The sequence below is a fragment of the Panthera tigris genome, chromosome B2 (assembly GCF_018350195.1).
Source record: "Panthera tigris isolate Pti1 chromosome B2, P.tigris_Pti1_mat1.1, whole genome shotgun sequence".
NCBI classification, from domain to species: Eukaryota; Metazoa; Chordata; class Mammalia; order Carnivora; family Felidae; genus Panthera; species Panthera tigris.
Genome location: NC_056664.1, coordinates 129,329,376 through 129,342,698, shown reverse-complemented (window position 1 = coordinate 129,342,698; position 13,323 = coordinate 129,329,376). Strand labels below are relative to the sequence as shown.

At 38.6% G+C, this 13,323-nt stretch overlaps 1 protein-coding gene across 1 annotated transcript in view; it reads right to left on the bottom strand.

Annotated features, from left to right (window-relative positions):
- UTRN (utrophin) overlaps positions 1-13,323 on the bottom strand; it is a 514,156-nt gene that overhangs the window by 309,786 nt on the left and 191,047 nt on the right. Inside the window, exons 30-34 of the mRNA XM_042987266.1 lie at positions 11,919-12,080; positions 11,354-11,482; positions 10,488-10,661; positions 8,638-8,793; positions 1,785-1,955 (exon numbers count right to left, since the gene is read on the bottom strand). Of these exons, the coding sequence (XP_042843200.1) occupies positions 1,785-1,955; positions 8,638-8,793; positions 10,488-10,661; positions 11,354-11,482; positions 11,919-12,080 (792 nt within the window). The remainder of the gene's footprint in view (positions 1-1,784; positions 1,956-8,637; positions 8,794-10,487; positions 10,662-11,353; positions 11,483-11,918; positions 12,081-13,323) is intronic.

Below are 13,323 nucleotides of genomic sequence, written 5' to 3'. Positions count from 1 at the left end.
ATTTTGAGAGAGAGAGTGATAGAGCGAGAGAGAGTGGGGGTGGGGCAGGGAGAGAGGGACAGAGAGAGAATCTCAAGCCGGCTCTGCACTGTCAGTGCAGAACCCCACTGGGGGGCTCTGTCCCAAGGACTGTGAGATCATGACCTGAGCCGAAATCAAGAGTCAAGACGTTTAACTGACTGAGCCACCCAGGAGCCCTGCTTCTATCTTTTTAAATTACACTATGCATGTGTCATTCAATTAGCCTATAGGACTTCAGTTATTAATAAGAAAGTAATGGCAGGGTGCCTGGGTGGCTCAGTTGGTTGAGTGTCTGACTTGATTTTGTCCCAGGTCATGATCTCAGGTTTCATGGGTTTGAGCCCCACGCGTTGGGCTCCACACTGACAATCCTAAGAAGCCTGCTTAGGATTCTGTCTCTCTCCTTCTTTCTCTGGCCTTCCCACACTCTCGTGTGCACTCGCTCTCTCAAATAAATACATTTTTAAAAACATAGGAAAATAACAGCTTTCAAAATGTACAAAGAAGATAATATTTCCTTGAAAAACTTAAATTTAGCAGGGGTGCCTGGGTGGCTCAGTCAGTTAAGCGTCTAACTTCCGCTCAGGTCACAATCTCATGGTTTCTGAGTTCAAGCCCCATATCGGGTTCTGTGCTGACAGTACAGAGCCTGAAGGCTGCTTCAGATTCTGTGTCTTCCTCTCTCTCTCTGCCCCGCCCCTTCTCTCTCTCTCTCTCTCTCTCTCAAAAATAATAAATAAACATTAAAAAAAATTTTAAAAAAAAAGAAAAACTTAAATTTAACAAAAAAAAAAAATTGGGGGTGCCTTTGCTTTTGCAATATTAATACATATTATCATCCACAGCACACCCACGAATTCTAGCGTTCTTCCTTTCCTTCCTACATCCCCTCTTCCACACCCTTGTCACCTCACACAGCCCACGCAGAACTATACTTTTCTTGAGCGATTCTACTGCCTTGTATCTGGACTTGCTTTCAAGGGTCCTCTCCACGAAGTATTCAAATTAAGAAGCGGCTGTATCACCCAGGACCTTCTCATCACTTCCCACAAGCAAACACCTGTAGATGTCAAAACTGATACCTGTGACTTGAAATAAATTTCTTTTACCATATCGAACATTTATCCTCAGCATGTATCTCTAGTATACATGCTTCTTGGGAAATAAATTTAGGAAAAGAGAATGCGTTGGTTAAAAATAAAACTACTTTGTGTTCTATTCAATTCTTTGTCCACCTCAAAAGGGAGAATTGGCAAATCTACTCTCTAATCTCTATGGTTTCAAAATTACTACAGAGCTACAGAAAACTCTTAGATCTTTTATTGGTTTTCTTTTTTTTTAATTCTGTTCCTATGCTCTTTATATCAGGTAGTTTGCAGTAGGAAGATTTGTTGCTGGCACAAAAGTTACTATAGAGAATTAATAAATAAATTCAGCACAATTCTTTGTGAAAAATTAATACTCAAAAAGTGTCACCAATTTTGAAGGCAATGATTGTTTTCAAGTACCACATAAGCTCAATGACTATAAAGGCCTTACTGATGAGCCATGAGTTTAATGCTTTTGGAATCAAAGTAGGAATATCTTCTTAAAATTGTTGTTTTTAATGTTCTTTTCTTCTTTCTTAACACACAGAGGTGGAAAAATAATGGAAAACAAGAAAAGGCTATGTTTAATATGAAATGGAGATAAATGACATCCTGAACAAAATGCTACAGGTGACCCTGGCATAATACTGGCAGGTAACCTGAACTACAACTTACTTTAGCCCAGGAGATTTCTATATCCAAGTCGCCAAGCAAACCTTCTGAAGTGGATTTCTGTACCAACTCAGCTTCAGTGACAGAGAGCCATTCAGAGAGAGAAGCAGCCTCTTTCTTCATTTTCCGGGCCAACTGTGATGCTCTTTCCAGTTCCTGTTTTCCCTCTGTCACCTGAAAAGGGGAGGGATTGAGAGAGAGAGCGAGAGCGAGAGCGAGAGCGAGAGCGAGAGCGAGAGCGAGAGAGAGAGAGAAATAAACATGATAGGAGTGAATCCAAGTAATAACTAAAGATCCAAACTCTACTCATACTTAAACCCCAAGACATACATATACCCATCTCTCTCGCACCTAGAATCACTCCATTCTTACATCTCCACAGGAGGACAATATACTATAGAAGTTAAATGTGAGACAATCTTGGCCTTTCATCTTAGCTCTTCCCACTTCCTTTCTAAGTGACCTTGGCAGAGGCAAAGCCCTCAAAAGTTGTCAACAGAGTATTAAATGACAAAGGACTTGGCCCAGTCCTTGTAACAAAGTTAAGGAATCAGTAAATGTATCTTTTATTATTGTAAACAGAAGATGCCTTACAGTCCTCTCAAAGAAGTCTGTTTAAAAACACACACAGGACTCCTAGGTGGCTCAGTTGGTTAAGCATCTGACTCTGGATTTCAGCTTAGGTCATATCTTACAGTTTGTGAGATTGAGCCCTGCATCCGGCTCTATGCTGACAGTGCAGAGCCTGTTTGGGATTCTCTCTCTCTCCCTCTCTCTCTGCCCCTCTTACACACTCATGATCTCTCTCTCTCTCTCTCTCTCAAAATAAATAAACTTTAAAACACACACACACACACACACACACACACACACACACACACACACACACACACACATATACTTTGGCCTAGAAATTTGAGGGGAGAATAGCATGATTTTCATAATTATGTTTTGTAATTAACTATTTAACTTAAAATATAATAAATAACTATGCAACATAAACCTCTATTATTAAATTGTTTTTGTGGTTGACAGAAAGCAAAATCAACTGAACTAACATTTACCAGGCTCTTTTTTTAATGTTTATTTATTTTGAGAGAGACAGAGAGAAAAAGGAGAGGGAATCCCAAGCCACCTACACCTTGTCAGCACAGAGCCCAACACAGGGCTCAGTCTTATGAACCATGAGATCATGACCTGAGCCAAAATCAAGTGGGTCACTTAACCAACCCAGGCGCCCCTACCAGGCTCTTAACATAGCTCCCGTGTTACACTGGAGAATCTTATACGTGCTATACAATAAAACCCACAACAGCCTCTGTGATAGGCCCTATCCCTTCTACTTTGCAGATCAGGGAGGTGAAGCTTAAGGATGCTAAGGCCATGATCAGGGTGGCATGGCCATTGGTTGAGCCTGGTCTGACCCCTTACATTACATGATGGTACTCTCAAAGTATCACTCATAATCTAAAGCTGAGATAACATTTTTAAGGGCATCACAACACAATACATAAGTAAAAATGTGTTCTTTTTATGTGCACATAGGTAGATGCAATTTGCAAGAGTAGTAAAGAGATAAGTCATGTATGAGATGAAATTTTCTTGAATGACATAAAGACTGAATTTTCTTAATAAGTAACACGGAATTACATTTCTTTTTTCTGGTCCCCTAGGTTCATTTTTACTCTTTCATACCTCAAGGATTGATCATTATTAAATTCCTTCTTAAGAGTGAAATATTTTTTCCTACAGAGTTTAATTAAAATTCATGACTTTAAATTAATAGCCCCTCAATGCAGACTTTAGGAGACAAATACATGATTTATATTAAAAGATATTAGGTATTCAAAGGATCTTATCTGACTTTGACATGCCCAGGCAGCTATACAATCATCATAAAACTTAATGCTACCAAAGATTTGTACATTCCAAGAAGAAAATAATTTACAGTTCAATTTATAACAATCTGCTCTTCCTAGTCTAATCAATACATTTTAAGACCTAGTGCATACTGAATTAAGCAGTTTCAAGTTGTAAAGCTTTTACCTATGCATTTATCCTTCTCCCTCTTAGATATTCAACCATTCCCTCTCAATAGGATTATTCCCATCAACTATGAAACATACTCAAGTCTCTCATGGTTTTTAAAAAAAAAAGCAAAACTCCCTTCCTTGGCTCCAACTCCCCTAAGATCATCCTCTCTCCTATCTTTCCCTCACCAGTCCTCAAAACCATTTTCTTACCTCCCTCACATTTCTTACCTCCTCCCATTCTGGCTTCTGTCCCTATCACTTCACAGAAAAGGCCTCTGCTAAACTCAATAATGACTCCAAGGGCAACAGATCTAAATGGACATTTTTAAATGGACATCATATTTAATGTTCAAGAATTCAAAACCAGTGCCTACGCTCATTCTCAAAATACCCTTTGTCCCTGGCTTTCCTGTCCCAGAACTCTCCTGGTGTTACCACTTCTTGCTACTGACTGTAGTTTCATAGATGCATATCTCGTTTGTACCATGTGATCATCTTAAGTGAAATGATTACCATAATCAAGCTAATTAATGCATCCATCATCTCCAATAGTTACCTTTTTTTGTAGTGAAAACACGGAACATCTACTCTTTTAGCAGATTTCAAGTATACAATTATGGAAAACAGTATGGTCGTTCTTCAAAACATTAAAAATAAAACTACCATATGATCCAGTGATCCTACTTTGGTGTATATATCCACAGGAAACAAAAATCAGTATTTTGAAGAGGTATCTGCACCCCCATCACCCACCCTCCCCTCTCTCCCACTCCCTATCAACCCTCAGTTTATTCTCAGTTTTTAAGAGTCTCTTATGCTTTGGCTCTCTCTCTCTTTTTTTTTTTCTTCCCCCCCCCCCCACCATGGTCTTCTGTTAAGTTTCTCAGGATCCACATAAGAGTGAAAACATATGGTATCTGTCTTTCTCTGTATGACTTATTTCACTTAACATAACACTCTCCAGTTCCATCCACGTGGCTACAGAAGGCCATATTTCATTCTTTCTCATTGCCACGTAGTATTCCATTGTGTATATAAACCACAACTTCTTTATCCATTCATCAGTTGATGGACATTTAGGCTCTTTCCATAATTTGGCTATTGTTGAGAGTGCTGCTACAAACATTGGGGTACAAGTGCCCCTATGCATCAGCACTCCTGTATCCCAGGGTAAATTCCTAGCAGTGCTACTGCTAGGGTAGATCTATTTTTAATTTTTTGAGGAACCTCCACAATGTCTTCCAGAGCAGCTGCACCAGTTTGCATTCCCACCAACAGTGCAAGAGGGTTCCCGTTTCTCCACATCCTCTCCAGCATCTATAGTCCCCTGATTTGTTCATTTTGGCCACTCTGACTGGCATGAGGTGATATCTGAGTGTGGTTTTGATTTGTATTTCCCTGATGAGGAGCGACGTTGAGCATCTTTTCATGTGCCTATTGGCCATCTGGATGTCTTCTTTAGACAAGTGTCTATTCATGTTTTCTGCCATTTCTTCACTGGATTATTTGTTTTTCAGGTGTGGAGTTAGGTGAGTTCTTTATAGATTTTGGATACTAGCCCTTTGTCTGATATGTCATTTGCAAATATCTTTTCCCATTCCATTGGTTGCCTTTTAGTTTTGACTGTTTCCTTTGCAGTTGCCTTGGCAATTCTAAATAGTGTGACTGTCAACATGAGGGTACAGATTATCTCTTCAATGTAGTCTTTTTGTTTCTGTCGGATATACACCTAGAAGTGGAATTACCAGATCATTGGGTAGTTCTATTTTTAATTTTTTGAGGAATCTGCATACTGCCTTCCACAGTGGTTGCACCAATTTACATTCCCACCAGTGGTGCACAAGGGTTCTCTTTTCTCCACATTCTCTTGGGAATTATCTCTTTTTGACACTATTCATCTAACAGGTGTAGGGTCATATCTCACTGTGGCTTTGATTTGCATTTCCTTGATGATTAGTCATGTTTGAGCACTTTTTCATGTACTTCTTGATCCACTCTATGTCTTCTTTGGAACAATGCCTATTCAGGCCCTCTGCCCATTTTTCATTGGATTATTTGCTTTTTTGCTATTGAGCTGTATGAATTCTTTACATTTTTTTATATTAACCCATTATCATATATATGACTTGCAAACATTTTTTTTTTCCCCATTCTGTAGGCTGGCTTTTCATTTCGTTGATGGTTTCTTTTGCTGTGCAGGAGCTCTTTGGTTTAATGTAGTCCCACTCAATCACTTCTCGGCCTTTTGGCTAAGATCAAGTGTGCTGTAATCCCACTCATTTATTTTTTATTTTGTGGCTCATATAGGCTTTTCTTTCACACTATATCCTGTCCCTAGACAATCTCATCACTGAAAACTTTAATTACCATCTCTATGCAGATGACTCATAAAATTCCTAGCGTCAGCCCAGATATATTCCCCAGACTTGAATAACTTTGTGAGTGTCTGATATATTTAATTCATTCTCACAAAGGCACTTAAAATGTGAACATGCCCAATACATGCTTATAATTCTTCCATGTTTCTGCCTTTCCTTCCAGAGCCTCCTCCCAATTATGGCACCATGATCTCCCATGTAACCAAGCTAGAAACCTAGGGGTCATCCTTTATCTCCCTCTCCCCTGCACTCCCACATCTAATCCATCACCAGGTCCTACTCATTTCACTTCTTAAATATGTCTGAGTCAATCCTCCCCTGCCACCTCCACTGCACCACCCTAGTTCACGCCACCGTTTCTCAGTAAGAGCGCGACAATGACTTCCTAACTGCTCTCTTCACATCCATCCCTGCCTTTATCCAATTCATCCACCAAACCGCAGTAAGTGACCTTTTAAAAGCAAATATACGAGCTTGCTCTTGAGATTCAAACCTTTATCACAACTCTAAGACACTCGTGTGCTCGTCTCGCCCCTCACTCCAGCACCACGTTCCCTATCCTTGCTGTCTCTGCATTAGCCACACAAATGTACCATCTGCCTCCTGCCACAGGGCCTTTATACATAGCATTCCATCAACCTAGAAGACTCCTCCACTGCTTTCAGGAGGCTATTCCTACTCATCCTTCAGATCTCGGCTTATGCACCACTTCTTCAAGGAAGCTTTCGTAACTCCAGACCGGGCCAAATTGCTAATTACCTGTACTCTTCAAGCACCATACACATTCCTTCATAACACTTCAGACTGCTAATGTGGCATTACTTTGTATGACTACTTGTTTAATGTTTTCTTCCTTCACTACCCTAAGTTCTAGCAGACAAAGATAATTTATGTTTTTGCTCACCACTGTATCACTACTGCCTCTGTGATACCTGACACACAGTAAAGTCTCAACCGTGTTGAATGAGAAAATGACTTAACTCTAAAACCATGGTCACAACTAGAGAATTAATATTAAAACCAGCAACACCACCACTGCCATCCATAAAATGCCTAGTTGATGAATAAATACAATAATATTTGATTAAAAAAAAAAAAACTTCAGGTGTTTAATAACAGAAAGAAGCTCTACACTATGTGCTCCAGATGTGCAGTGTGTCAAAATGATACAAACATATCACATCAGCAATTTTATCTTGCAGAAGTGAAGTCAAAGTTGTCCAGGAAACATATGCACTGCTCATTCTTACTGATCTGAAAATGATAACAAAGTTTCAGCTAGTGTTCTCGGGGCTGATGTAGAAACTTAGGTAATATTTAATAATCCAAGAAGGACCTCAAATATTATCTAACCCAGCTTTCCAACATTGCCAATAAAGTTTCACTTAAACATGGTGGTCATTGTTTGTTTTGTTCTGTTTTGTTTTGTTTTCCTAACTTCAGGGCAGAGTTCTCAATAAGAGAAGACATTAAACCTGCTAAATATAGTTACTCAAAATAAATGACCAAAAATTCCCCCACAGATTCACTAAGATGTCCAAATTATAGGTGTTTCTTGAAAGGATTTTAGATCCTGCTAGATTAATGTGAATTTCCTGTCACTTACTATTTATCACAGTCTTGATGTTTTAATATTTCTCAGTAGACTATTCAATTCAGAAATCCAACGAACAGTAACTTCAGTTTATAAAGGGGCTATTATTATTGGTAGAGTTCTTATAGAATAACTTATGAAACATGACTACCATTGAAAATATAAAAGGGGCGCCTGAGTGGCTCAGTCGGTTAAGCATCTGACTCTTGGTTTCAGTTCAGGTTATGATCTCATGGTTCATGAGTTCGAGCCCCACATCGGGCTCGGCACTGATGGTGTGGAGCTTGCTTGGTATTCTCTCTCTCCCCCTCTCTCTCTCCCTCTGTGCCCCTCCCCTTCTCATGCTCTCTCTCTCAAAATAAACAAACAAATAAATAAATAATCTTAAAACAAAACAACAAAAAAAGAAAATCTAAAAATGAGTCTGGATTAAATATTAAAAGCAAATTTCTATACAATCATTCATCATTGTAATATTTATTAACATACAGATCTAACTAAATATAATAAAAAATACTGGAATAATTGAAAACACTGTTATTGGGGTGCCTGGGTGGCTCAATTGGTTAAGCATCCGACTTGGGCTCAGGTCATGATCTCACAGTCTGTGAGTTCAAGCCCCGTGTCAGGCTCTGTGCTGATGGCTTCAGATTCTATGTCTCCCTCTCTCTGTCTCTCTGCCTCTCTCTCTCTTTCCCCCACCCCCTCAAAAATTAATAAACATTAAAAAATTAAAAAAAAAGAAAACACTATTATTAGTGCTATAAATTTCAAACATGCATTCCCCTAAGAGTAAAATTTTAAAATACATAAATGAGAGCGAAACAGGCTAGCACTGCAGCTGCCCTCACCTGGGCACCCAGGTCATTGTAGAGAATCTTCAGCGAAGTCAACTGCTCATCCATCCCCTTGGGGTTGTCAGTTTGTTGCTTCTGGACAATGTGCCTTCCTGTTTTGATTACAGTCTCCACTTCAAGCTTGACTTCACTCAAAGTTTTATAGAGTTTCTTTAAAAGAGAGCAAGGCACATTTTACACACTGTGGTGAAAAGTTGCTAATTGGAAACATTTCAAAACACAGCTTCCATAGATTGACAGCTACAAAGTAACTATGGAGATCAAAGGGCTTTATCTGCCTCAGATTTGGTTCAAAGGAGGAGAGAAATGAAATCAAGGTTGTATTATCTTTTTAAAATCAGATAAGAAAATAAACTAATAGAGATTATACTTATTTAAAAAACGTCAAACGTGTTTTCTAGGTTCGTGAAAGTACTGAATAATAAAAACATTTTCCTGCATAAAATGGAAAAACATTAAGACTAAAACATGAATGTCTATCATTTCTTAAATTACATTTTTAAAAATCATAAATGCTCTTACTAGAATGAAGCTAACACTGGCCATATTTCTGGCTGTTGACATTTGGAAATATTAACATTAACTTTTTTTCTTAAAATTCTCTGAAGTACCAGTCTACCACAATAAGCATGCATTACTTATAGGATGAAAAGATGTATAAAAATTCAATATAGCAAGAGGTATGTAACTTTAAGAAACTGGAGTGATGTAGGTCAAATTCAGAGGCCTCCTCATCCTAGTCACTTGAAACTAAAAACTTTTACCTGGGCAAGTTCTCTTGTTTTTGTCACTCATGATCTTGACCTGAAACATCTCACATGGCATTGTCACATAGTAACAGACCAGTGGACTGAGTTACATAAGGTCAAGGGCAAGGCTTGCTCTTTTGCTCTCTGTATCTCATTAAATAAATAAATGCTTACATGTATACTCACAACAGACACACACCTGTACTTATATACACACACACACACACACACTTATCCTATTTGTTCATCCTTCCACACATTTCAGTTTTCGAGTATGCAAACCTGCAGTGTGCAATACACATGGAGAAAGCAATTTTGAAACGCACAAACTCCCCCAGACTTTTGTCTTAACCGGGGTCATCTTAAGCCTCCTCATGACTGTCCTGAGGAGAAGACTAATTCTAAGATTGTATACACTTAGCCACATTATTTTTAAATTTCTATTCAACTGAGTTATAAAGTTCTAGACTAAAATAGTAATAACGCCTTATAAATAATTTCTTGTCTTACATCTTAGGCTTAAACGTCAATTTAAAATTCTACTTTCCTAGAGAATGGTTTTTTTATGTTATAATATTCCTGACATCCATTCTCAGTATAATTTTGTCTTTCATATTTTAGGCTTAAACTTTATAAGTTAAAATTTAAAGTTTGACTTTCCTTAAAAATGATTTTCTTTTACATTGTAATATTCCTAACATCTATTCTAAGTACGGTTCTTCTAGCTGACTCAAATTTATCCTTTAGAATTTAGCTTATTAGTCACATTCTGCCAAAACCTTCCCTAACTTCATACTCTGATTAAGATGTGTTTCCCTTGTTTTTTAAATCATGTTATATGCATGTCTATTCTAGCTTATCTTGTTATATTGTAATAATTGATTTTACTTTCTCCTACCTGTCTGTCTTATCTCTTTTAATTTCTTTGAAGGACAGGACCACACTTCTTATTTTTAACCTGTTTTTCACTATCACTCTGTATTCTTAGCTCAATATAGACTAGCAATTATTAATAAACCATGTATGTAAGCACTAGGTGAAGCCATAAGAGCAGCTGGAAAACCCAGTGGACACATTATCCACCGATGACCTCACCATACACTTGTCCAGATGGTTCTGTATGACATCAGGATCCACATCCTTCACATCCAGAACATGAAGCTCTGCTTTCACACAATCCAGGATACGCTTGCAATCAAGCATGCGCTGTTCAAAGTTAGCAGGCTTCTGGAAAAGCTGGAACTTTGTAGACACCTCTCGAAGTTTCCTCTGTTTGCATAAATGGACATAATAAGCAATTCGCAACAGAACGGCAATCTGTCTCAGCAGACGGTATTAGCACAACACATACTGCTGAAAAGCTGTAGGAAAAAGCAGCAAGACAAACATTCCTTAAAGGAACTGAGTGAGGCTTCCCAATCACCTGAGTGAACTCCACAGCCCACTGTCCCGAATTACTTGACAGTGCAGAGGCTGAAGATACAATAAAAGGCGAAGCTGGCCTCGCTGGAATGAAAGCTTCACAAATTTTCTCACCTGTTTGAAAACTGTAGTTCAGGAGCCTAAAACTCAGAGTGCCCTTGACCACAAGCTCAGAGTCCAGGTCAATCTCACCTCCATCACTAATGGACTCTCAGCAGTGCTCCATCGAGGGCTCTCAGCCAGCCCAGTGCACCAGCCATACCAGAACCGACAGAGGCTTGCGTTCATGGAAAAATCTATACAAAGGTAACTTCTAAATCTAGCTTGCTCTCTCTTCTCAACTCAACTATAAAATCAGATTCAATATTTTGTTTCTGCTGCCCTTCCAGGGATACAATGCACCTCCAATACGTCACTCCCATGCCACTGTTTACGTCATAAACAAAGAAGACCAAGGGCATCCAAGTAATCAGCTCTTTCCAATTTTTCTTTATGCCCAACACATCAAAAAGTGGAGGGAAGCTGCCTGCCCTCTTCACCTGGAGTACATCCATCTGACTTCCTCCCCTGGCGTTCCTGCCTTCTGGGGACGTCGGAGGCTGGGAACGTGCATTTTTTCTCAACTCCTCCAGAGTTAACTCATGGGCCGAGATCTCTGCTTGGATTTTCTACAAAGAGATTAGAAAGGGGAGAATGTCTTTTTTTTTTATTAAAAGTCCCATAGAGTCACACAGTACATAAGAATATGCTGACCCCTATATAGGCTTTAGTAAGTTTAATAGTAACACAGGCCCCCTGAATTGCAGGACTACCGTGGGGGGACACACTAAGGTCTTCGCATTTGTCACTTCTAGTGTTCACCACTTATTTATAAAGAAGGAATTTTCCAACTTCATAACTATAATTTTACAATGATGATCGTGTGCCAGGGTCTCACACAGAGACCAAAAGAACTCCAGAACCCAATCCTGCTCCGTGAGGAAGGTCAGCCTCTCTCACTGACTCGGTCTGGAACGGCAAGGGGGGCCAGTTCTCTCGCAGGTGAGGAGACAGTTACACATGCTTTTTTTTATGACTCAAAAGCCCTCAAATCCACAGCAGTACCTGAGCTTCCTGAGGAACCTGGAAGGCATCTATCCTGTCAGTCAAGTACGTTGTGAGCTGTTGGTCCAGCTCCCCTAAGCTCTCTTGCAAGACCTGAAGCATGTGGTCAGTTTCCCGCAGGACCTGGAGTTGCTTTTCCAAGGAAATCTGCTTGCTCTCTGCCTACACAGGGGAAAAATTGAATCATCAGTCACTCAGCACAAAGATAAAGAGCTGAATATAAGGAAACCCTTATGTTCTGGCCACCAAGAATAGAAAGAGGCTATGAAAGCCCTAGTGTAAAACTCTGGCCTACATTTTAAATAAATAATAACTAGCAATGATAACGGTGAAAAGATTCTTCTAGTAACTGATCCATTTTACAGTGAATTATTAATTTTTACTTCTTTCTATATACAATGATAAAGTATAAAAATGCTCTTGAGGGCACTAGGCTAAGTGAAATGAGTCAGAGAAAAACAAATAGCACGCGATCCCACTTATATGTGGAATCTAAAACAAACAAAACACCAGCGCGTAGATACGAGAACAGATTGGTAGTGCTAAGAGCGTAGATCTTAAAAGTTCTCATCACAAAAAAAAAAAAAATTGGGACTATGTAAGATGAGGGATGTTAGCTAAACTTATTGTGGTGATTATGTCACAATGTATATAAATATCAAATCATTATGTTGTGCACGAAAGTAATATAATGTTATATTTCAATTATACCTCAATAAAAAAAGAAAGAAAGTAAAGATATCCCACATAACACATTAAACAGAGAACAAAAATGTCACTTATTACAAATTTAGGGCATTTTTAGGAATCCTCAATAAGCCTACCAATAACAGTATAAAATAGAGCAAGAATGTCTATCAGTAGAATGAATATATAAATCTCTTTTTGTCCAAAGTGTCAAGTTCTACAGATTTACATATATGTTGAACCACTGTCTACTGCACTTTTGGAGTAAGCTTGATGCTATTCATAACCTAAGCATCAATCATTATTATTTAGTATGTGTTCAAAAGCATGTAATATCCATCCAAACCTCCTAAAAAGAAACAATCTCTTTTCTCTACTTACCGATATGAACATGGATGTTGTGATACATTCAGGATAGGTGTCTAAGGGATTAGGGCATTTTATAATAGCAAATTATGTCAAATGTGGATGGTCCTAATATTTACTAGTATAATATGAATTATAATACTTATGGCTATAACATGATCCTTAAAGGAAATTAAATAGTCCGTAAGTAGAAACAATCTCAAAGACAGATTTTTTAATCGTCAAGTTCTGCTTCCCTTGAAGTATTAGGTCTACTCTTCGCCACTTGGCATTTCAAAGCCATAAACACATCTATTAATGTTGGTTATCAACTCTTCCTCTTGGTATAAGTTCTTGAGGTGCGCTCTATATC